This window comes from Amblyraja radiata, chromosome 14 (genome assembly GCF_010909765.2).
Source record: "Amblyraja radiata isolate CabotCenter1 chromosome 14, sAmbRad1.1.pri, whole genome shotgun sequence".
Lineage (NCBI taxonomy): Eukaryota > Metazoa > Chordata > Chondrichthyes > Rajiformes > Rajidae > Amblyraja > Amblyraja radiata.
The window spans coordinates 5064367-5090633 of NC_045969.1; the positions used below are offsets into that span (position 1 = coordinate 5064367).

A 26267-nucleotide genomic window follows, 5' to 3' on the forward strand; every position below is an offset into this window, starting at 1 on the left:
CTCTGCATTCCGATTGACTCTAGTTTCTACTCTGATGGAGCCAATAGCTGTAGTTTACCCACCTGATTAACCTACTACCCCACATGTCTTCGGGAAGTCGGATAAAAATCCGAATGGCAGGAGAAAATGCAACAAGCAGTCATGGGGAGAACATCCAGCCCAGCACTTGCCAGGTCGTTTGTGGCTTTTCCTGGTCTTTTTTGCCTCCAGCTCTTAACTTCCACCCCCCCCCCCTCCCCCCTCCCACCCCCTTCTTTCAGTCTGAAGAAGGGTCCCAATCCGAAACATCACCCATCCTTTTTCTGCAGAGATGCTGCCTGACCTGCTGAGTTACTGTGTCTAACTTGGCAAGTTTTAAACTGGCTCTTGTCCAATTGTTTTGCATTTTTAAGTGCTTCAAAAGCAGGCCATTGAACTAAAACCATCTGGAGTGAATGCCACAAACCCTGTAACCAGTCAATGCAAATTGGAAGTAGGTGCTGCAGGCTGATCTGGTCTCCTCTTGTTGGCCTATTTTGTTCCCTGACCCACAATATTTTACCCCTTTCATCATACAGCACGGAAACAGACCATTCAGCCCAACTTGCTCATGCTGTTCAAGCAGCTCCATCTACACTATTACCACCTACCCTCATTTAACCATATCCCTCTAAAGCCCAAAGAGGTGTCTCGAACTGAAACGTCACCCATTTCTTCTCTCCAGTGATGCTGCCTGTCCTGCTGAGTTACTCCAGCATTGTGTATCCCTCTGAATCTTTCCTGTCCGTGTACCTGTTGGAGGTTACCTTTCCTGTTACCTCAGAACTTGCTTCCAGCCTCCGTTGCTTTTGCTCTGTCTCTAATCTACTAGTCTGAAGAAGGGCTTCGGCCCGAAACGTTGCCTATTTCCTTGGCTCCATAGATGCTGCCTCACCAGCTGAGTTTCTCCAGCACTTTTGTCTACTTTCTAATCTACCACCTACCTCTTCTCTTGGGTTCCATGATTTGTTGACGCTGTTTCACACATGTCTAACTGCGCGTCCCTTTTCCAGGCATATTTTAAGTGTCGGAGAGCTGCAAAAACCATATCCATCTGTGACCAGATCCTTCTCCAAGTCCGTCTCTCTCAGAACCACGTCCTTCTGCTTCCCTCTCGCCCTCTGGCACAGTGTGTGCGATACAACAGTGCAAGTGGTAGAGCTGCTGCCAGAGACCCAGGTTCGAACCTGACCTTGGGTGCTGTCTGTGTGGAGTTCTTGCGTTTTCCCTGGTACCATGTGGGTTTCCTCTGGGGGCTTCGATTTCCTCCCATATCCCAAAGATGTATGGGTTTTGTGGGTTATTAGACCTCTGCAAAATTGCCCCTAATGCGTAGGGAGTTTAGTGCAAAAAGTGGGATAACATAGAACTAGTGTGAACGGGTGATCGATGGTCAGCATGGACTCAGTGGGCCAAAGGGCTGTGTCCATGCCTTATTGTTACACTAAGCTCTAAACCTCCCACGTAGAAACAAGGAACTGCAGATGCTGGCTTACACAAAAGGACACAAAGTGCTTCAGCAGCACAGTGAGTGCGGTAGCATCTCTGGAGTACACTGATAGGTGACATTTCGAGTCGGGACCCACCTTCAGACTAAACCTCCCATCACGGCCTTAATTTGCCCTGCAAATTGCTTGCAGCTAAAACTGTTTCACCAAGAATGAATTTTGGGCCTTCATTGTCACCTTTAGTCACTAATCTGTTAAAACAAGCCTTTCGACTAAGAGCAGCAAGAATTCCTGCATAGTTAAGCGATTATCACAAAGGGTTTAAGGCAAGGAGAAGCTGCAGGGAGTCGATGCTGCCAGTGTGATATATTGTAGTCGTGCCAGATTGAAACACCTTTGCACGTGCTGCTGCCTTTGATATGACCTTGTGGTTTTTTTTTGTGGGAGTTGAGAGCCATTTTGACTATGGGCAGTTTATGTTGATCTTTGATAGTCCTCCACTGTATTTTTTTAACGGTGCTGAGAATCTATATTTGAAGAAGGGTCTCGACCCGAAACGTCACCTATTCCTTCGCTCCACAGATGCTGCCTCACCCGCTGAGTTTCTCCAGCATTTTTGTCTACCTTTGATTTTTCCAGCATCTGCAGTTCTTTCTTAAGCATCTATATTTGTCTAGTAATCTCAAAAGGAAACTTTCTGTGCAATCCTATAATCCAAATTTAATTAAACAAATTCCATTGTAAAATTCCGTTTCTGGCTTTACCTTTCCTGTTCAATGAGGGGTATTAGTGTTGGAGTGAGAGCCCATTTATATACAAAAGTGTCATAGCATATTCAATGTACTGCAGGGGCCTTTTGCACACACTCAAGCAGTGCATTTTGTATCGACTTTGGGCTTATTTTCAATATTGCAGCTGATGTACTTCTGTCCTTCAATTGATCCTATATTCCCTCCCATAGCCAGGTGAACGTAATTACTGCAGATTTATTTTATGCATGTTATGCACATATTGTATTTAGTCTCTTTAGACTTTGGAGGTACAACGTGGAATAAGGGCACTTTGGCCTACAAAGTCCGTGCTGACCTGTGTTCACCCGTACACTAGTTCTATCCTACACACGGAGGGGAGGGGGGGACAATTTACTGAAGCCAATTAGCCTGCAAACCTGTACATCTGGAGTGTGGGAGGAATCCGGAGCACCCGGAGAAAACCCACACGGTCACAGGAGGAACGGAGTTTGTATGTTCTCCTGGTGGGGTTTCTCCGGTGTTCCAGTTTACTCCCACACTCCAAAAACACACAGTTTTGTAGGTTTATTGGCTTCTGTTAAATTATAAATTGTCCCTAGTGTGTAGAATGCTGCCAGTCTATGGGATGATCAATAGGCTAATCAGATGCAAATGCATTTTTTAGTCATTTTTGGGTTTAATTTCATATTCGTAATTTTATTATACACGCAAGGCATATTCTTGGAAAATTCTTGGGTATTATAATAAAGTCTTCAACCTGTTATAACATTTAAAAGTATAATAATCATAGGGGATATATTTAGCAATGTCTATACGGCACTAGTGTGAAAAGGCCTTTAGTGGTTAGGGGACAGGAGCTGTAGTGTGACGGATTCGTGTATCATCGTGACTTACTCGAGTACAGACTCGGGTCTGCATGCATGGTGTCCATCTTTTCTGATTTTTCTCCTCTCCCTCTCCCCATCCCTCTCTCCCTCTCCCACCCTCTCTCCCTCTCTCTCCCTCTCTCTCTCCCTCTCACTCTCCCTCTCCCTCTCTCCCTCTCCCCCCTCTCTCTCTCCCCCGTCTCTCTCCCTCTCCCTCCCACACGCTCTCCCTCACTCTCTCTCTCTCTCTCTCTCTCCCTCTCCCCCCCTCTCCCCCCCCTCTCTCTCCCTCTCCCTCTCCCCACCTCTCTCCCTCTCCCCCTCCCTCTCCACCTCTCTCCGTCTCTTCCCCCCCATCCCTCTCTCTCACCCCCCCCCCCCTCTCTCCCTCTCCCCCCTCTCTCCTTCTCCCCCCTCTCTCCCTCTCCCTTTCCCCACCTCTCTCCCTCTCCCCCCCCCCTCCCTCTCCACCTCTCTCCGTCTCTTCCCCCCTCTCTCTCCCCCCCCCCTCTCCCTCTCCTCCAAGGTTAGTTCTTCGGCTTGTCTTTATTTACTTCAGTTTTATTTGTTTTGAAGTGTTATTTATCACGTTCTTTATCTTTTTCACATTTTTTTGCATTGTCAATGAACTTGAGAAAAACATAAGTTATTTTTTGCTTAAACCAGTTATCAGAAAAATATGTTATGTTTGTCTTATGAAGTTTATGAAAGAGAAAGAAGGAGATTAATATAGATATCTAATAATTTTTATGTAGAGGTTCCCTGAGATATGAAAATAATTTCAAGGGTCCCGCAAGAGTAAAAAGGTTGAGAAACACTGCTCATCACATTAGGGAATATTTGCTGAGGCCAACTACATACAAACCAGCATGTCTTTGGCATGAGGGAGGAAACCGGAGCACCTGGAGAAAACCCACACGGTCACAGGGAGGAAGGTACAAATTCCCCACTGACAGCATCCGAGGTTAAGATCAAACCTGGGTCTCTGGCGTCTTGAGGCAGCGGCTCTAACAGCCACGCCATTACTGTGTAGTCAATGGCCTTATTTTTCTCGAGTTAATCACTCAAGCTTCCTTCCGAAGAATTAATTTTGCAACCTTTGGTCAGTTAATGGGATTTGTTAACATAGAAACATAGAAAATAGGTGCAGGAGTAGGCCATTCGGCCCTTCGAGCCTGCACCAGCATTCAATATGATCATGGCTGATCATCCAACTCAGTATCCTGTACCTGCTTTCTCTCCATACCCCCTGATCCCTATAGCCACAAGGGCCACATCTAACTCCCTCTTAAATATAGCCAATGAACTGGCCTCAACTACCTTCTGTGGCAGACAATTCCACAGATTCACTGTGTAAAAAATGTTTTTCTCATCTCGGTCCTAAAATACTTCCCCCTTATCCTTAAACTGTGACCCCTTGTTCTGGACTTCCCCAACATCGGGAATAATCTTCCTGCATCTAGCCAGCCCAACCCCTTAAGAACTTTGTATGTTTCTATAAGATCCCCCCTCAATCTTCTAAATTCTAGTGAGTACAAGCCGAGTCTATCCAGTCTTTCTTCATATGAAAGTCCTGACATCCCAGGAATCAGTCTGGTGAACCTTCTCTGTACTCCCTCCATGGCAAGAATGTCTTTCCTCAGATTAGGAGAACAAAACTGTACGCAATACTCCAGGTGTGGTCTCACCAATACCCTATACAACATTAACACATCAACCATCCATTTTTTTAGGTTTTGACTTTCCATTGGGTACCTACCTTATAAATATTTGGCAAAGATGAGAAAAGTAATAATTGGTAATAAAGATTGAGAATAAAAAGATGAATAAAAGTTGTTTTTTGTTAGCTAAACTCTATATCCAACCCTGATGTTCTCTGCACATTCACTGACCATTTTGAAAGTTGAAGTTTGCAGATTCAAACTAAACAGTACAGATTTTGTTTAAATGTCTGTCAAATCTGACAACAGCTGTTCCAAGCACTTAACGGAGCCTGAAGAGGCAAGGGCATTTAAGGTTTAATATAATGTTATTTTGATAATGTGTTAATCTTGCAGCTGACAATATCAAAACAGCTGACCTCCATACCTCCCAAGATTCGCTCCAATTTAAAGGGCCTTTCTGGCATGTTATCAGACAGTCCTGGTGTGGGGTTATATGTTTGGACTAGTAGAATGAAGTAATGAGTCACTGGTTTTATAGGTACTTGTGTAAATAAACATTTCAAGGCATGTAAAGGCGAGGGTGGTTTCAATAACTTCCTGTGGGGTTTTTTTTTTCGAGGTCTTTGCCCAACTTTTAGAATCTGCGGTTTTTTAAGCCACATATTTGCATCAGGGCTGCAGATTTAAATAGATTTATGTTTGCAATGGACTGAGAATGACAATTAATGGTTATAAGTATGAGCTCTGCTCCAAAGCTCCCAAATCATTTGAGAGTGCACTTTGGCACACTGGCCTTCATCGCATGGTCGCTAATCATTTTGTTGCTTTGGCTGGGGCCTGTCAGGGTCTTCGAGGCTGTTGCCACAAATTTATTTTTTTAAACCGAGATGCGCTAAGTCGTCACGAATGAAAGGACATATTTTTCCTTTTTTTCCCCCATTGAATGTGCATTGCATTTCACGTTCAATGCTGAGTAGGATCGTGCGAGTTATGCCCCTGTCCCACTTAGGAAACCTGAACGGAAACCTCTGGAGACTTTGCGCCCCACCCAAGGTTTCCGTGCGGTTCCCGGAGGTTGCAGGTGGTTGCCAGCGGTTGCAGGTAGTGGAAGCAGGTAGGGAGACTGACAAAAACCTCCAGGAACCGCACGGAAACCTTGGGTGGGGCGCAAAGTCTCCAGAGGTTTCCGTTCAGGTTTCCAAAGTGGGACAGGGGCATTATGTCATGGCCAGTAGAGTTTTGACTTAAGAGGGTGGAGAATGAGGGAGGCAGTACAAAAGAAAATTAAAAACAATTAGGGTAGCCTAGCCAGAGGTAACAAAAAAGACAGTGCTGGAGTAACTCAGCAGGTCAGGCAGCATCTCTAGAGAACATGAATTAATGACGTTTTCGGTCGGGACCCTCCAGAATGCTTAACCAGCACCTGTATTTCCTTTTTATCCCCCCAACATTTTCCAGAGATAACAAAACTGTTGACGTTTTTAGGTCAACCTAACAGCTCCTGTATTTTGCGAAACTTGGTGTCATGATTCTCATTTAATCAGCTCCCTTTCACCATGATCTTGTTGTACTCTTTGCTGACAGTGACATAAATTTTAAGAACAAATTGCTGGAGGAACTCAGCAGACGGACCAGGCAGCATCAGCGGAGGGAAGAGGGCAGGTGATGTTTTGACCCGCTGAGTCACTCCAGCATATTGTGCCTATCTTTGATATAAACCAGCCGCTGGAGTTCCACTTTATTATATTGGGTGAACCTTTGGGTGGAGACCTGGCTTCAGTCTCAAAAAGAGTTCTGGCCCCAAATGTTGCCTGTTCTTTTCCCGCCATAGATCCCGCCTGACCTGCTGATGCTGGGATCTTGAGTAAAAAAAACATCTTGAGTCTCGATTATACATTTTAAACATTTCGTGATTTTTACTTCATTGGTTGTTTGTGAAGGAAGGGGTGGGATTGCATGATTTATGATCAATGGGTGTAACATTACCCTCTGTGTAATGTTTTGCCCCAATTATAACTAAATGGCAATTATTTAATCAAACATTCTTCATAGCAATAATCCCTTACACAGTCTATTGTACATTAGCTATTACAGTACCTATATTTTGTTATAAGGTCATGTGATAGGAGCAGAATTAGGTCATTCGGCCTATCAAGTCTACTCCGCCATGGCTGATCTATCTCTCCCCCCGAACCCCATTCCCCTACCTACTCCCCATAACCTCTGACACCCGTGCTAATCAAGAATCGATCTATATCTGCCTTAAAATTTGGAGATCAACCAGACTGCAGGTCCTTCCCAGCTAATGAACACCCAACTTGTCACCAGACTGTGCAGGACCTAAAACAAGACCTGTCAAAGGGCAGGTGAGTGCCTAGCGAGCCAACGGCCATCCACAGTAAAAGTTGCGATCACTGTCGTACATAGCATTGTAAGGCACCGTGCCCGTTGATGTTTTTAATGATGATGATGACGATGATGATGATGTGCATAAGCATGGGCGTTTGGGAGACTGGCGGGATGGATTTGCGGAGCTGCAGGCACCTGATGCTCTGTGGGAACTCTGTTCACTCCAGAAGCTCCAACTTGCAAACTTTTTGGGTTGCGAACATGTTGAAGGAACAAATTACTGCTAGAAACTAGGGACGACTTGTACTGCAGTGTGGGCTGGCTGAAATGTCAACAATAGAGATGCTAAACTCTTCAATTATCGGAATTTGGTTAGTCAAGTCAAGCGTCCAGAGTGTTTTATTGTCATATGTCCCGGACGGGACAATTAAATTCTTACTTGCTGCAGCAATATGTAAACATTGTATATAACGGGGGGGGGGGAAGAAAAAGTTCAATAAATAGCAAATATAGTGCAAATAACAAATAATAATATAGTCTTTTGCAGATCAGAGCTCATAGCTTATTTGTTGTGCTTAATAGCCTGATGGCTGCAGGGAAGAAGCTGTTCCTGAACCTGGACATTACAGTTTTCAGGCTCCTGTACCTTTTTCCTGATGGCAGTGGTGAGATTAGTGTGTGGCCAGGATGGTGTGGGTCCTTGATGATGTTGGCTGCCTTTCTGAGGCAGCGACTACGATAGATCCCTTCGACGGTGGGGAGGTCAAAGCCGGTGATGGACTGGGCAGTGGTCACAGCTTTGTGTAGTCTTTTGTTCGCTCAAGTTGCTGAACCAGGCCACGATGCAACCAGTCAGCATGCTCTCCACCGTGCACCTGTTAGTTTTCCAACATCAATATCTGCAGTCAAATATTTGTAATCCAAACCAGTGTGATTAATATAACAGAGAGGAGGCAATTTTTTTCGTCAGTAACATTTTACCTCAACGTAACTCAACTGCCTGAATATTAGGGGTAGCCTCCTGCTTTCAGTCTTCGAGTGGGCAGCGCATTGAACACCACATGACCCAACTCACCCAAGTTGGTCAGATCTTTAGACAATAGACAATAGAATAGACAATAGACAATAGGTGCAGGAGTAGGCCATTCAGCCCTTCGAGCCATTCAATGTGACCATGGCTGATCATCCCCAATCAGTACCCCGTTCCTGCCTTCTCCCCATATCCCCTGACTCCGCTATCTTTAAGAGCCCTATCTAGCTCTCTCTTGAAAGCATCCAGAGAACCCGCCTCCACCGCCCTCTGAGGCAGAGAATTCCACAGACTCACCACTCTCTGTGAGAAAAAGTGTTTCCTCGTCTCCGTTCTAACTTCGGCTTGCTCCTTATTCTTAAACTGTGGCCTCCCCCAACATCGAGAACATGTTTCCTGCCTCTAGCGTATCCAAACCCCAGACAGACTTTAGAGACACCGTGTGGAAGCAGGCCCCTTCGACCGGCCGTGTCTGCAACGTCCAGCGATCACCCACACACTGGGGACATTTGCAATTTGACCAAAGCCACTTAACTGCAAACATGGAGTGTGAGAGGAAACCGGATCATCCGGAGAAAACTGAGGATGGGTTTTCAATAGCGCCCATAGTCAGGATCAAACCCGGGTCTCTGGCAGTGTACGGCAGCAACTCTACTGCTGCGCCCTCTGTGTGCCGCCCTGGCAAGAATAATTGGAATTAAATGTGTTTTAGGTTGTGTATCTCTTTGTGCTGAACCCATTGGTGTACGGGAAAAGCGCTTGATCATTTTTACCCTCGTTTTTGATGTTGAATTCCTCAGTTGCATGAGCCGATTGTGAAGTTGATTTTTGCTATTTGTCATCTGATGATGCTACTAAAGTTCTTCTTTGCCCTCGCCCACACAGTTGGTGAATTCGTAAGTGATGCCCTCCTTGTTCCAGACAAGTGCAAATTCCTGCACCGGGAGAAGATGGACACCTGTGAGAGCCATCTGTATTGGCACACTGTCGCAAAGGAGGTATGCTTGCTTTACTGAAAGGTTCTCCAGTCACCAAGCAAATATTTGTCTGCCGCTCGTGACATAGAAACATAGAAAATAGGTGCAGGAGTAGGCCATTCGGCCCTTCGAGCCTGCACCGCCATTCAATATGATCATGGCTGATCATCCTACTCAGTATCCTGTACCTGCCTTCTCTCCATACCCCCTGATCCCTTTAGCCACAAGGGCCACATCTAACTCCCTCTTAGGCTCCTTATCTCTCCATCAGCCAATCAGTCTAAATGAAGGTTTTTGTACATTCGAGGAATGTGTTCAAGCTGTGAATGAAATGTTGGCACACCAATGTCATCTTAAGTGCCAATATAGTTATTTGTAATTTTTCTGCCCTTAATGAGGATTATCTATTTTCTAATCCCTTGAATTGTGCCATTGTTCTCAAACTGGGAGGCTGTGAAGGACACAAAGAAAATGTCTCATGGTTATAGCTCAACCTTTTTTTGTATAGTTTTTGGAGTTCATTTGCAATTCCTTGCCTCATCAGTCTCCTCTGATTAGAAACATAGAAAATAGGTGCAGGAGTAGGCCATTCGCCCCTTCGAGCCTGCACCGCCATTCAATATGATCATGGCTGATCATCCAACTCAGTATCCTGTACCTGCCTTCTCTCCATACCCCCTGAACCCTTTAGCCACAAGGGCCACATCTAACTCCCTCTTAAATATAGCCAATGAACTGGCCTCAACTACCTTCTGTGGCAGAGAATTCCAGAGATTCACCGCTCTCTGTGTGAAAAATGTTTTTCACATCTCGGCCCTAAAAGATTTCCCCCTTATCCTTAAACTGTGACCCCTTGTTCTGGACTTAACATTTCTGAGGCAGCAGGTTTGGCCTGTTTATAGCCTTCGGTTTTCTATTCTGGCAGTATGTACTCTTTCTGTTACCTTCAATCAGTGCCTGAAAATTTGGATTCCTGGTGAAAGGAAGCATGTTCCCTGCATTGAACTAGAGCATCATCACTGCTCCCTTCTTCACCGTTGATCGTCCTTGCCTATACTCCATTTCATTGCAATTTGAACAAGCTGCACCAGGCTTTGACACATGGTGTTCAAGTTGGTTCCCACACTCCCAACAAAAAGGTATACGCACTGGGGTGCCTGCCAATTTTGGTGCATGTAGTTGCCGGGTAGTGCAGACTAATGGGTTGGATTTGCTAGTTCATTTCTCCCTCTCCAACCATATACTAAAATTAACATTGCATTTGTCCATTTTCTGGTCCTCCAGAGCAGGTTTAGATGGGAAATATGATGTGAGAATTAATGGTACCAAGTTGTCCTTGTTCCTTCAGCTTCACAATCAATCCTTCAAGTAGTTGAACTGCATCTTTCCAGACTTAGGCTTGCATCTCCAGGGATGATTTTTAATAGGTCAGCCTACTGGCTAGTTCCCCGGTACAGAATAACTCCATATGACTAATATCCATTGGCTGAAGGTTATCTTCCTACTGCTCCCACAACTCCCTTCATGTGGCCCCATTCGCTACGATAATTGTACCAAGCCATGAGTCCATCAGAAATCTTCAGGCTGAATAACACAACACAATTAAAATCAGTGTGAATAAATCATTCAATGCAGGAGAAATGCTTCTAATTGTTGGGTTCTTGCATACTGCCAGTCGGCTTTCTAGCAAAGTTGCTATTATCTCAACATTGTTTACTTATTCTTGCTATATGCTGATGGGAGGACAAATAGAAGGGAGGCAGGTGGCGGTGAGGAAATCCACACATGCTGTTAACTTTTTGTTTAAGAAGGAACTGCAGATGCTGGAAAATCGAAGGTACACAAAAATGCTGGAGAAACTCAGCGGGTGCAGCAGCATCTATGGAGCGAAGGAAATAGGCAACGTTTCGGGACGAAACCCTCTGAGTCTGAGGAAGGGTCTCGGCCCGAAACGTTGCCTATTTCCTTCGCTCCATAGATGCTCAGATTCAGATTCAGATTCAACTTTAATTGTCATTGTGCAGTGTACGGTACAGAGACAACGCCCAGTGCGTATACCTTTTTGTTGGGAGTGTGGGAACTAACTTGAACACCATGCGTCAAAGCCTGGTGCAGCTTGTTCAAATTGCAATGAAATGCAAGGACGATCAACAGTGATGAAGAGAGCAGTGGTGCTGCACCCGCTGAGTTTCTCCAGCATTTTTGTGTACCTTATGCTGTTAACTTTGTCTTGCACTTTCTTTGTACCTGGTTCTCCAGTAGCTTCCTTTCGATGCTCGGGATTTTCAGTATTACATAGTTCGCCTTCTTCGAGTAGTGCTCTCCCGCTTACACTACGCCACTGCCTCCATTTTGAACAGCAGTAATCTTTGTAAAGAGATTGTTCCTTTCCTCATCCACGTCTCACTCCATGCTGCCCACCTTTACTTGGGTGTATAAGTGTTCCTCTTTATTTTCATGCACATGTTTCTTGTGTGCCAAACATTTGACATGGTGTGTATGCACAAAGGAAATTGTTTCTCTTGGAATATTCCTGAAGATCAGATACTTGCTGTCAACATAGAAACATAGAATATAGGTGCAGGAGGAGGCTATTCGGCCCTTCGAGCCAGCACCACCATTCATTGTGATCATGGCTGAGCGGCCCCAATCAATAACCCGTGCCTGCCTTCTCCCCATATTCCTTGATTCCACTAGCCCCTAGAGCTCCATCTAACTCTCTCTTAAATCCATCCAGTGATTTGGCCTCCACTGCCCTCTGTGGCAGGGAATTCCACAAATTCACAACTCTCTGGGTGAAAAAGATTTTTCTCACCTCAGTCTTAAATGGCCTCCCCTTTATTCTAAGACTCCTGGCCCCTGGTTCTGGACTCGCCCAACATTGGGAACATTGAACTGGAAGGAGGTTTGTGGGGGGGGGGAGGAGGAAGCTAGTGCAACTTTACGTTCAACTGAATCAAGCTCACTTCAAGAAAATCTCTAACCTAGACCAGGTCTTGTTTGGATCCCCAGAACCCATGGGAATTTTCACCGCTTTAATTCTTTGTCCTTCCCCAGACGTGTGGTGACAAGATCATGAACCTCCACGACTACGGGATGCTGCTGCCCTGCGGCATTGACGAGTTTCGAGGAGTAGAATTTGTTTGCTGCCCCTTCCCAGAAGAAAACGATAAGGTTGACTCGGACATTGATGTGGAAGATTCGGACGTCTGGTGGGGAGGAGATGATGCAGATTATGCCGATGGCGGGTAAGGGTTATGTTGCTGCATATTAATGATTGTTGGCAGCTTCATGCATTGAGAATATCAAAGGTGACGAATAAACCTTACGGATTTAAAATTCCATTAATATTATAGATTTGCGTTTCACGATTATGCTCGAAATGAAACCAGTCAGTGTATTCCACTTGCCTTAATGTGTTAGAATGTACATCATGCTGTTTGCAATCCTAAAACAATGTTACAATAATATCTAAAACTGAGCACCATAATATTTTTTTGGTATACATCTTCACATTCAAGTGTTTTTTTTAACTTGCTTGCTGACAGCGATTGTTGGGTCCTCGGTGGATGCTCCAGTTATGATTGCTGATGTCTAATCAGTTTAGTTTGGGTTATAGTTATATCAGTGCATTGCAGCCTGCTTGCACTTTTATATACTTGGCAAGGATTGAAGAACAGCATTTTCTATTAACTAAAGTTATGCCAAACCAACAGCGTGTGTCGGATGTTTAAGAAGGAATTGCAGATGCTGGAAAATCGAAGGTACACAAAAAAGCTGGAGAAACTCAGCGGGTGCAGCAGCATCTATGGAGCGAAGGAAATAGGCAACGTTTCGGGCCGAAACGTTGCCTATTTTCTTCGCTCCATAGATGCTGCTGCACCCTCTGAGTTTCTCCAGCTTTTTTGTGTACCAGCATGTGTCAGATAGTGTGAGCTGCTGAAGAAATGTCTAACCTTGAGGGTCAGTCAAGTGTCCATCAAGGAGAATGGTAAATTAGCAATAAGAGAACAAAACGACCTCATTAGTATTCGGCAACTTGGAAAAACGACTGTCACCTTACACGAACCACAGAAATAATTAGTGAGCGTTCTCCTTCAATTTAATAAAAACCTTTCTTTTTGAAACTCGTTTACGCGTTGCTGTTGGTCACAAAAGAATGCATTGAAAATTAACTGCTTTTGAAATAATTAACAGCACATCATTAATTTTACAACAGTTTGAACATGCCCTTCTTGGCAAAAAAACTTTTCACAAATAATGACTCTACTGAAGTATCGCAGCAGTGTGAATATTTTTGATGCTAATTGATTTTTCATTGTTCGACTGTTATTAATCTTCATCCTTTTAAGAATAATTGATTGCGTCGTTTTTTGTCTCGTCGTCAGCCGTCGGCCCTGAAAGTCTTCAAAATAATTTAGCCTTGGCTCAGGGCAAGATTATTGGGAGTGTTAATCGCTGATGCTGTTTATGTATGTCTTTGTCTCAAAGGGAAAGCTATTATTTAGCAACCACTCAGTGCATGTTCTATTCCTAGACTGCATTGTAAGCCATTTCATTACTATCGCCCACCAGTCACTTAACAAATTTTATGTCTTCATAAATAAATAGGATCGGCTTGCTGGGCGCATTGTCATTAGCAGCTCAGCCGCGACGATCATTCTTCGGAAAATCAATGCAAATATTAAAGCAGATCTGTTGATAGAGGGCCTCCATTAAAATGGAAATCTGACTGCGGCCAAATGTAATCAATATTAAAAAAAAGCAGCACTCTTGCTGAATAGAAAACATGCATCAGTCGCCCGTTTCAAGCGTGCTGATCTCAGGATTTGCACCTCTTTTGCGTACTTTTCTTTTTTTCTTGCTACGTGTTCTCTGCTCCCCCCCCCCCCCCCCCCTGCAATCAGTCTGGAGAAGGGTCGCAACCCGAAATGTCACCTCGCAATTTTCTCCAGTGACATTGCCTGACCCACTGAGTTAAGGGCCTGTTCCACTTTCACGACCTAATTCACGACCTCTGCCAAGTTTGCCCTCGACTCATACTCACAGCATGGTCGTCACGAGGCCATAGGTAGGTTGTAGCAGGCCGTGATGCTGGCCGTAGGTCGGGGCGTTTTTTTTCTAACCTGATGAAAAATGTCCACGAGTAAAAAAGGTCGTGAAAGTGGGACAGGCCCTTTATCTCAGCATTTTGTGTCTGTCTTTTCTCTTCGTTTCCAGTTCTCAGCAAAGGACAATTCTGATGGGTGGTTTCCTGCAATTCACTCACGCCCTCACCTCCAACCCCTCCCCTCAATAAGTCTGGAGGACGTGAAACTTCCCCTATCCATGTTATGACCAGCTCTCTGATGCCGTCTGGCCAGCTGAGTTGCTACTATTTTTATAAAGCAACATTTAGGGTGGCACAGTGGAGCTGGTAGAGACTGGCTCGATCCTGACTCTGGGTGCTGTCCGTGTGGATTTTGCACGTTCCTCTTGTGAGCACATGGGTTTCCTCCGAGTGCTCCAGCATCCCAAAATCATGTGGGTTTGTAGGTTAATTGGCCCCTGTACATTATTCCTAGTGTGTGGGGAGTATGTGAGAAAGTGGGATAACAAAGAACCAGCGTATTGATGGTAGACAAAAATGCTGGAGAAACTCAGCGGGTGAGGCAGCATCTCTGGAGAGAAGGAATAGGTGACGTTTCGGGTCGAGACCCATCTTCAGACTGAGGAATTTAAACCAGCATCTGCAGTTCTTTCTTACACATTCAGTCGCATGGCTGTTATTTGCACATGAGTATTGACTGATCGTTTAATCAGGGGCAGTCAAAGCTAAACTTCCATTTTGTCCACAACGGATATGATCCACAAGCTAATGGAGATCTGCTTTCCTCCTCCCGACCCTGTTCTAACACCAAGGCGCTGAGGTCGTTTCTAACATTGCCTCTCGCTTGCTCTGCTCCACATTGTGGCTATACGACTCGCGTAATTGAGCTTCAGCACGAGTGAGAAACCATTGAAATGTCAGTTGTCTGGTGCCTTATTAATTCCTGAATAATTAATGGCATATTGAGGCCTGAAGGGACTTGCTGTTTGAAATGTTCCAGCCATCTGTCATTGCATTTGAAGTATCGAAGAGCATGCTGGCATTGTCTTCATTGTTTATCCCGGTCATGATCTAAAATCCTATTGTCGAGTCAAGCCAAGTATATTGTCATACGAACAAGTACGGTGAGATACAGCTACAATTAAAATCTAGCGGCAGTGTCACAGGCACGTCGACTGGGAAGATAACAGAACAACATAAATTAGACATTCATTGCACAAATTCTACAAAACACTGAAAAGATAAAGTTTGAGCAAAATAAAACTGAATAAAGACGAGCAAAGCAGGAGGTGACCGTGGCATTCGGTTGCTGAGGTAGGAATAGGATGATTCGGAACCGAATAGTTTCAGGAGACTTGTTATTCCTGAAGCTGGTGGTGTGAGGCATCAAAGCCTTTGAACCTCCTCTCCAATAGTGAATGCTCAAGTAGCTGCTTTCAATGGTGTGGAGGGCTCTGGCCATCGTGGACTGGGCTGAATCCTCCACTCTGCAGCCTCTTGCCCTCCTGTGCATTGTAATTGCCGTACCTGGCCATAATGCAACCAGTCGGGATACTCATTAAAGTGCATCCCCAGTCTGACGAAGGGTCCCGTCCCAAAACGTCACCCATCTATGCTCCTCAGAGATGCTGCCTGACCTGCCGAGTTACTCCAGCATTTGGTGTCCTTTTGTCCCTCTGTAGAAGTATAAAGTATTCAGTGACGTGCCAAATCTCTTTAACCGTCGAAGAAACTAGCGGTGCTGTATGCTAGGCCTAGGACAGGGATATTAACGTGAAGGAATTCTAAGCTGCTCGCTGTCTCCACCACTGATTCACCAAACAAGCTAATGGGACTAATGTAGATGCGTGCTTTGTCAGCATGGGCTGGTTGGGCTGAAGGGCCGGTTGCTGCACTATATGACACTGACTCTGTGAAAGCTGGCGCCAGTTCTTCCGCCTTCTGAAGCCGACGATTAGTTTTAATACAAAGGAACTGGAGACGTGGCTTATACTAAAGATAGGCAGCATCTCCAGTCAAAATGGACAGGTGACTTTGGAGATACAGCATGGCCCATCGAGTCCGCACCGACCAGCGATCACCCCGTACACCAGCACTATCCTTCACATTGGGGGCAATTTTACAACTTACCGAAGCCAATTAACCAACAAACCTGTACGCCTTTGGAGTGTGGGAGGAAACTGGAGCACCCAGAGAAAACGTACAAGCTCCGTACAGACAGCACCTGTCGTCAGGTTCGAACCGGGATCCTGGCTCTAAGGCAGCAACTCTACCGCTGCACCTCTGTGCCAACCCTAAGGGTTCAAGGATTTGCCTCTACTTCAGCTCTGTGCTTTGTGAGGGGACTGAGCACATTGTGGTATCTGTAGACACTGCTACAGTTTGTGCAGGAGGTACTTGGCAGGACAGATGCGTATATATTTTGGGGTTGCTTTGCTCCTGCGCCATCTGTGCTTTCATGACGTTTTAGACTCTGTTTTGAAAAGCATCCAGAACGTTGCTTCATCATAAGTCGTTGTCTGCCAGAGATTCACAAGAGTATATTGAAATATAATGCTTTTCATCAAGGGGGCTTAAGAACAGACTTGAATCTTTTCCTCTTGCCACCTAATAATCCCTTGCAGTGACTGAGCTTGCTGTAGAGAGAGTCTGGTATCAGGCTTGCGAACAATGCCTGCCATTTGGGGCCGACTGATTAGTGAGACATGCACATGGGGTGAGGTTTCCTGGCATAAAGGATGGTTAGAATCATCTGGTATCTCGACAACTTCCTCAGTGGAAGAAGAAAGATCTGGCGGGCCGCAGCCTACAGTGGGGGAGTTCGGAAGCCGCGAGCTCGACTCGAAGACCGGAGAGGAGGATGACGACAGAATCGAGTAGTGGGCTGGTAGGAGAGAGATGGGGTATTGCCTCCAGCGCCATCAGGGTGGGCTGCAGGAGGCACCCCCGGGATACGAAGACGGTCGGGTGTGGAGAGGACCGTCTGTTCGCAGGCCAGGCCAAGCTGGTCGAGGCTGACATAGGAGGCCCTACAGCAGCCTGGGGCTTGCCTGGATCGGGATCCGCTCCAGTATATCCAGCACATGGACCAAACTTTGGATTTTATTGTAAATGGTGCTAAAATATGGCGACTCATGCATATGTGATCTATGCAAGACGAGTTTCATTGTGCATTGCACACGTGACAATAAAGCACCTGGAGCTCAGTCTCATACGGATCCTGCATGCTCCAGTCATTAGTGTGACAAAAATGCACAACAGAGGATGTACTTCCGGCAACAGCTGAGGAAGCACAATCTGCCACAGGCAATGATGGTCCGATTCTACACGGCCATCGTAGAGTCTGTCCTCACCTTCTCCATCATGGTCTGGTTTGGCTCAGCCACCAAGCACGACATCCGGAGGCTGCAGCGAATCGTCCGATCAGCTGAGAAGGTTATTGGCTGCTACCTTCCCTCATTGACGAACTGTACACTGCAAGGGCCAGGAAGCAAGTGGGTAAGATCATCTCTGACTCCTCTCACCCTGGCCACAAACTCTTTGAATCACTTCACTCTGGAAGGCGACTGTCAAAGCTGCCACAGCCAGACGTCGCCAATTCCTTCTCTCTATAGATGCTGCCTCATCCGCTAATTTTCTCCATCTTTTTTTGGCTACCTTCGATTTTTCCAGCACCTGCAGTTCTTTCTTAAACAACAAGTTATCTTTTCTCAGGCGGCACCTACATAGAACCTGATGGCCCCTTAACCATCAGCAGCTGCAGTGCATCAGCTCTGATCTGGTTTCCCTGGTGATTACTGTCATTTGTCCCTGTTGCCTGCTCTTGGCTTCGCTATCAGAAAACGCCAGGACTATTTTTGATCAGAATAACCAGGAGAGCAGGAACTCTAGGCCCCCGACCGCGGAGGAGCAAAGAAGGGACGAGATTTGAACTTTTTTGCGCCTTCCATCACAGTGAGGAATGTGGAGGAGTCACTGTGGTGGATGTTTATGTTTAAATGTATTTTGTGTGTTGCGTTGCTTTTTATGTGTATGACTGATTTGGCAAATGAAATTCTCCTCATACTTGGCCAATAAAGTGTTATTGTGATTGATTGTGACTGTAATTGGAAGGTATGCTTGAATTACTAATTCCACTACGTCTCAATTGAACAGAAGCAGCTATACAGACTCGCAGGCTGAGGTCCTACACGAACCCATGTTAAAAAAAAACAGATATTGGGTGGAAAGTTGCATGTTCAGTAACTTGCTGGTGATCATGGACATGAAGTTTCTAAGTCCATCTCCTGCCCAAACACCCAAGGAACCCACCCTGCCGTGAGCCGAGAATGGAGGTGAACCCTGTCAAGCAAATTGGTGGGTGAAGCTCACTGGGAGGAACCGTTGGAAGATCTTCTCAACAACGACTCTGTCCTTAGCATCATAGACTGGATAGACTCGGCTTATACTCGGTAGAATTTAGAAGATTGAGTGGGGATCTTATAGAAACTTACAAAATTCTTAAGGGGTTGGACAGGCTAGATGCAGGAAGATTATTCCCGATGTTGGGGAAGTCCAGATCAAGGGGTCACAGTTTAAGGATAAGGGGGAAGTCTTTTAGGACCGAGATGAGAAAATCATTTTTTACACAGAGGGTGGTGAATCTGTGGAATTCTCTGCCACAGAAGGTAGTTGAGGCCAGTTCATTGGCTATATTTAAGAGGGAGTTAGATGTGGCCCTTGTGGCTAAAGGGATCAGGGGGTATGGAGATAAGGCAGGTACAGGATACTGAGTTGGATGATCAGCCACGATCATATTGAATGGCGGTGCAGGCTCGAAGGACCGAATGGCCTACTCCTGCACCTATTTTCTATGTTTCTATACCCCATAACTTCATTCCACAGCCAACTAACCAGCCCAACTTTGCCATCAACCGTGGCAAGCTAGAGGACAAGAACCATATGTCAGCTGAAAAACCGGGGCCATGTGAGCAGACGATATCCATTAAAATTGATGGAGGGAAACATCAATCACAGCTTTGCATCCTATGTCAGTGATGGTGTACCAGGGAGAGAGGCATGACTTCATGAAGAATGACAAACTGCCTTGCTGTCTGCCTTGGGGGTCATCACTGGGGTCCTGTTCAACCATTTCCAGTGGCAAAGATCTCTCAACTCCCAGGGGTTCTACTGTTATGTTACATCTGCCACATTAAAGCTGGTCAAAGCATTATTTATGGTAGTCTGCACACAAGTTATAAATCCACATTGATCAAAGCCAGAAGAGTCCAGAAGAGATTGCCATACAGAAGCACGAAGTGAAAACCTTCAACTGGTTGCTTATTGCAAGAACCAGTTACAATAAGAAAGATGCATTTATATAACTCCTTTGTGCACAGAATGCACCACAGCCAGTGAAGAACTTTGCACGGCAGTGGATTTTGAACATGAGCTGCAGCACAATCAAATAATCGAATGAGACTCCACAGAAGGCCAAGTCTGAGGAAGACTCCTGACCTGAAGCGTCACCTATCTATTTTCTACAGAGATGCTGCCTGACCCGCTGAGTTACTCCAGCATTTTTGCAGTTCCTTGATTCTACCCTACAGGAAGCTGCCATTTGATCAACGTCATTAATGGCTCTTCAGAACGTGTTCTTTCCACCAAACCGCTGTTAAATTCTACAACTTTTAAGTTCCAATTGAGCCTCCTTCCTTTCAGAGAATGCATTCTGGATTGCAAAACGCTGACTTCCACGTCACATGCTTGTGCTCAATCGCTTTCAATCTAAGTACTCTGGTTGATGAGCAGATAATCCGTTTCTGGGATGTTAATTGATTAAAGAACTCTTTTGCCCGTCCATGAAATTATGCCTTGAGCTCTCTTATGTCCACCTGAGAAGGCTTGGGCGCCGAGAATCATTTCAAGGGCTACTTCCAAGTGATAATTCTTTTGGCGTTTACTGCTCTTTACATCTTGTGGGATCATATTGATGATTAAAATTGTGTGTGTAGAAATGTTAATTAGCGCAGCACATTAAACTGCAAATAGTAATGTGGTAATTGTGTTTGCAGGCTGTGCATGTGGAAACTGACCTTGTGACTGACTGGCGCCAGCCCAAAACTGGTATCCCAGAATATATCTGATGCAAATACACTAATTACAGGGTAATAAAACTATTCACAGCCTTGGAATAATATGTACTTTTCATGCAGCATGATTAATTCTACCCATGGAAAGAATACCATTTCCAGTAATCCAAAGTGCTTTAAATTTCCTTGAACAGACTTCAGTTAAAATAATGCAATTTAAAATAATGTCTAAACAATTACTAGCTAATTAAATGCCCTTGTGTGGAATCTTGCTCCATTCTAGCAGTTTCTGCACTGTTAGTGCCATCTTCCATTGCGATGTAGTTGTTGGATAATTGGATTAGAGCTGCCATCCAAGACTAGGTGTTTGAACTAATCATTGTGTGTCTTATTTCGGATGGATTTGATGATGCACTTCAACCACATTGAGGTAGCAGTTCCTTTCATGTTCAGCTCAGTTTACTGTCACATGTATCGAGGTACAGTGACAAGCTTTTGTTGCGTGCTGTCCAGTTAGCGGAAAGACAATACATGATTACAATCGAGCCATTTACAGTGTATAGATGTACAATAACGGAATAACATTTAGTGCAAGGTAAACTCAGAGAAGTCTGATCAAGGATAGTCCTAGGGTCACCAATGAGGTAGATAGTAGTTCAGCACTGCTCTCTGATTGTGGTAGGATGATTCAGTTGCCTGACAACAGCTGGGATGAAACTGTCCCTGAATCTGGAGGTGTGTGTTTTCACACTTCTATATCTATTGCCTGATGGGAGAGGGGAGAAGAGGGAGTGGCCAGGGTGAGACTCGTCCTTGATTATGCTGCTGGCCTTGCCGAGGCAGCGTGAGGTTTCAATGGAGTCAATAGAAGGGAGGTTGGTTTGTGAGACGGTCTGGGCTGCGTCCACAATACGCCGCAATTCCTTGCTGTCTTGGATGAAGCTGTTCCCAAACCAAGCTGTGGTGTATCCCGATAAAGTGCTTTCCGAATATGTCTGAATAATGCGATGCAATTCCCACCTTAAATTGGAATCGACTATCCCACTTCCAGAAATGCAAACTGTGGTTGGTAGAAGTCACTGTGGATATGTTCAGATTGGTGTCTATTCTTTTATAATGAATATCAACGTGATTTGTGAGGGACCCTCTATTTTGTCAGGTGATGATTCCTTCTGCAGTTGTACAGGGCCCTAGTGAGACCACACCTGGAGTATTGTGTGCAGTTTTGGTCTCCATTTGAGGAAGGAAATTCTTGCTATTGAGGGAATGCAGCATAGGTTCACCAGGTTAATTCCCAGGATGGCGGGACTGTCATATGTTGAGAGAGTGGAGCGGTTGGGCTTGTATACTCTGGAATTTAAAAGGATGAGAGAGGATCTTATTGAAACATATAAGATTATGAAGGGTTTGGACACGCTGGAGGCAGGAAACATGTTCCCGATGTTGGGGGAGTACAGAACCGGGGGCCACAGTTTAAGAATAAGTGGTAAGCCATTTAGAACGGAGATGAGGAAATACCTTTTCACGCAAAGTTGTGATTCTGTGGAATTCTCTGCCTCAGAGGGCGGTGGAGGCCGGTTCTCTGGATGCTTTCAAGAGAGAGTTGGATAGAGCTCTTAAAGATAGTGGAGTCAGGGGATATAGGGAAAAGGCAGGAACGGGGTACTGATTGTGGATGATCAGCCATGATCACATTGAATGTAGGTGATGGCTCGAAGGGCCGGTTGGCCTACTCATGCACCTATTGTCTATTGTCTAACCGGAATTATGGAAACAAGGAACTGCAGATGTTGGTTTACAAAGAAAGAAGCTGGAGTCATTCCAGCTGTTTTCAGGCAACTGAACCATCCTATCAATAGCTTGAGAACGGCCCTGAGCCACTACCTACTTCACTGGAGACCCTCAGACTATCTTTAATTGGAATTTACTGGACTTGATCTTGCACAAAATGTTATTCCCTCTATCATGTATCTGTACACTGTAGATGGCTCAATTGTAATCATGTATTGTCATTCCGCTGACTGGTGAGCAAGCAACAAGAGCTTCCCCCTGTACCTTGGTACACGTGACAGTAAACTGAACTAATTCAACAGGTCAGAAAGCATCTCTGGAGAACATGGGTAGGTGACATTTCAGGTACAGGCTGAAGAAGGATCCCAACCCGAAATGTCACTTATCCATGTTCTCGAAGGATGCTGCCTGTCCTGCTGAGTTACTCCAACAACTTTTTTATAAAACTGGAATTATAGGCTGTGCCAAGAAGAATTCCTGTCCTTATTTCAGTTTGCAAAATGCCACCTAGAGCGCCAAGAGACAATTTCAAGCTACACTAGTGACGTATGGATACTCAACAGATTTGGCAGGGCTTGCATGCCATCAAGTCTACGAGGCAAAACCAGGCAGCAAATATGGAAGAACGCATCAGTTGAGCTCAATGTTTTTTGAGCCCAGAGCTTTGATAGGAAAGTATCTCTGGATACTTTCAAGAGAGAGCTTTATAGGGCTCTTAAAGATAGTGGAGTCAGGGGATATGGGGAGAAGGCAGGAACGGGGTACTGATTGGGGATGATCAGCCATGATCACATTGAATGGCGGTGCTGGCTCGAAGGGCTGAATGACCTACTCCTGCGCCTATTGTCTATTGAGTTTGTACATTCTCCCCGTGATCTGCGTGGCTTTTCTCCGAGATCTTCGGATTCCACCCACACTCCAAAGACGTACAGGTTTGTAGGTTAATTGGCTTGGTAAATGTAAAAAAATGTCCCTAGTGGGTGTGGGATAGTGTTAATGTGCGGGGATCGCTGGTCGGCGCAGACCCGGTGGACCGAAGGGCCTGTTTCCGCGCTGTATCTCTAAACTAAACTAAAACTAAAACGAAACGGAGGGTCAGGCAACAACACCGAAGGGCAGAAACGGTTAATGCTTCTGGTCCAGGACATCTTGTCAGATCTGGAAAAGAGGAAAGCAGATTATTTTTCAGAAGGTGAGGAGAGCTAGGTGGAATAAAGGGAATATATCTAACAGGTTGATAGCAAATAAGTTCACGGGGTAATGACTAGCACTTTGCGTAATATTTTGTAAATGACCCTCACAAAAAAAATGAAAGGTGTCTTTTTGATTTTCTTAAATCTTCCCAGCATCTACAATTTTGATTTTCTTAAATCTTATTAACGTGTGCTGGAGATGTTGTAATTGAGAATTGCCAATCTAGGTTTCAATATTAAATCTTTCATCTCATGGACTAATGGCTACAAATGGAGCTGTAAACTGGAATCATCAGATGACAGCCTCATTCTAATCAGGGGGGAATGAGACGCCATGGGAGTGCAGTGCTTCTCACCGCCCCCCTCCCTTCCTTCAGCTAATCTGTGTGAAGGCTGTGAGCACATTTCACCTGAGTGCATTTGCAGCAATGCAGATGTTTTGATTTGGCAAAATGTGTGAACTAAATTAAACGGGGAAAAATGACTAGCCTTTTTCCTCTCTAATTCTGACGGTGCAGAACCTGAAATGTTAACTGTTTCACTTTCCACAGCTCTGCCTGATCCGAATGTTAGCAATGTTGGTTTTTATTTCAAATTCTAAGCATCTGCAGTCTTTTGATTTACATTATTGGGGAGAGGTTTGAGGGGGGTGGGGAGGATAGAGGTGCTTCGCTGGTAGGGTTGCCAACTGTCCCGTATTAGCCGGGACATCCCATATATTGAGCTAAATTGGTTTATCCCATACGGGTCCGCCCTTGTCCCGTATTTGACTGCCACTACCCGGGTCGAGGGAACTCTCGGGTCGGAGCGCCGCGTCCGGCCCCGCCTCACCCGTCCCGACGTAGTGCAGGCCATGGAGTGCAGCAGCAGCAGCAGCAGCGCCTCGCCCGTGGCCCCGTCGGTCGGCAGCCCGGCCAGCTGTCCGACCTTCGAACCTTCGCTTACCGCCGACACCACCACCACCCCTCCTTCTCATGGCCGATCATCGGTTCATGAGTTGGACGGGGCGCCGGACTTTGCGCGTGACATCGCGCGGCCCGGGCCAAAACTCCTCAGCTGGCCCGCCGGCTGGGCTTTGTGTGCAGTCCAGCACCCGGACCAACTCATCATTCACCCAGCCAAGTCCGAGTCGGTCAACGAATTGCCGTCGGGAATTTGACCCTTATTTTGACCTTTTGTCCCTTATTTGGGAGTGAGAAAGTTGGCAACCCTCTTCGCTGGTGTTTTTCCGGATTGCATTACTATGAGACGCCAAATCCCAAAACACAAAATTTGTAATATTGGGAATGATTGTGGAAGAAATTACTGGAAGGTAGGCAATATCTAAGATATTTAGAACTAGTTTTGTTTTTTAAAATAAGATCAGAAAATGCTGTAAATACCCAGTCAGTCAGTGTCTGTCATAAAAGTTACAGCTAATGTTTTAGGTCCTAAACCCTCTGTCATTTTGAATTATAATGTGGAGCAAAGTAAAAAATCATATTATTAATTAGATTTAGTTTTTTAGTATTGGAACTAAATAAAAATTACAGCTATTCAAATTAATTTATAGATGTGAAGGTACACGGAGTTCCAGATGGTGGGATCTTAAGCTAAAAGCAAACTGCTAGTCAAACAGCAGCATCTGAGAAGGGAAATGAACTTTGATTTCAGGTCTTAGCCTGAGGAAGTGTCAACTGACCATTTCCCTTCACAGATGCTTCCTATAGCAGTTATTTATTTTTTGCTCAACTTGCAGACGGATAGACTCCATAGAGCAGGTGACAGATATCCTGTGACACCGAGGAGTTGGTGGGCATCACTCTCATGTACGGCATGAGTTTTTTTCCAGCACTCTGCGTTTGTTTAAGCAGCAACATTTAGTTTAGTTTAGAAATAAAGCACGCAAACAGGCCCTTCGGCCCACCGAGTCCGTACCGGCCAGCAATCCCCACTCACTAACACTATCCTCAACATTACAATTTTACCAAGCCAATTAGCCTACAAACCTGCACATGTTGGGAGTGTGGGAGGAAACCGGAGCACCCGGAGAAAACCCACGCAGGTCACGGGGAGAACGCACAAACTCCAGACAGGCAGCACCTGTAGTCATAATCTTATGTAGTCGAACCCGAGTCTCTGGTGCTATGAGGCAGCATCTCTACCGCAGCCCCATCTTGCCGCCCAGTTCTGCTGGAGTAATCAGCAGGTCAGGCAGCATCTCTGGAGAAAAGGAATAGGTGAGGTTTCAGCTTGAAACCCTTCTTTAGACTAAATAGCTATATTTTTAGGATGATGCAAATGATAACAAAGAGTGCTTGTAGGTGAGAAGCTGTATTAAAAATGGTAATTTAATTTCCATTTGGATCAAATTTGGAAAGGTATTCTTAAGGACAAGTTTGTGGAATGTGCTTGGGACAGCTTAGACTAATATGTAGTGGGATCAACTAGTGAACTGCATAGATCAGGTCATGTGGAATGAGACAGGATTAAATAATCATCTTGCAGCTGTAGTCCTTTGGGAAAGAATGATCACAAATCCTAGAATTTCATATTCAATTTAAGACTGAGTTACTTTAGTTCTGAACTTAAAGCCTCAAAAGCATTTATAACTGTTTGAAGGGACCATCAGCGAAGAGCTGAGGAATAGATTAAACAGAATAGTATAAGAAACATGTTCAATTATTAAGGGATTGGACAAGCTAGAAGCAGGAAACGTGTCCCAATGTTTGGGGAGTCCAGAACCAGGGGCCACAGTTTAAGAATAAGGGATAGGCCATTTAGAACTGAGATGAGGAAAAACTTGTTCACACAGAGTTGTGAATGTGGAATTCTCTGCCCCAGTAGGCAGTGGAGGCCGATTCACTGGATAAATTCAAAAGAGAGTTAGATAGAGCTCTTTGGGCTAGCGGAATCAAGGGGTATGGGGAGAAGGCGGGAATGGGGTACTGATTGGGGATGATCAGCCATGGTCACATTGAATGGCGGTGCTGGCTCACAGGGCTGAATGGCCCATTCCTGCACCTATTGTCCATGTATC

General features: G+C 45.2%; 1 protein-coding gene across 6 annotated transcripts in view; it reads left to right on the forward strand.

Annotated features, from left to right (window-relative positions):
* The window catches only part of LOC116980302 (amyloid beta precursor protein), a 162366-nt gene that overhangs the window by 80649 nt on the left and 55450 nt on the right, over positions 1–26267 (forward strand). For all 6 annotated transcript variants that reach the window (XM_033032390.1, XM_033032389.1, XM_033032388.1 and 3 more), the window contains exons 4-5: positions 9013–9125; positions 12162–12352. In XM_033032390.1, the coding sequence (XP_032888281.1) occupies positions 9013–9125; positions 12162–12352 (304 nt within the window). The remainder of the gene's footprint in view (positions 1–9012; positions 9126–12161; positions 12353–26267) is intronic.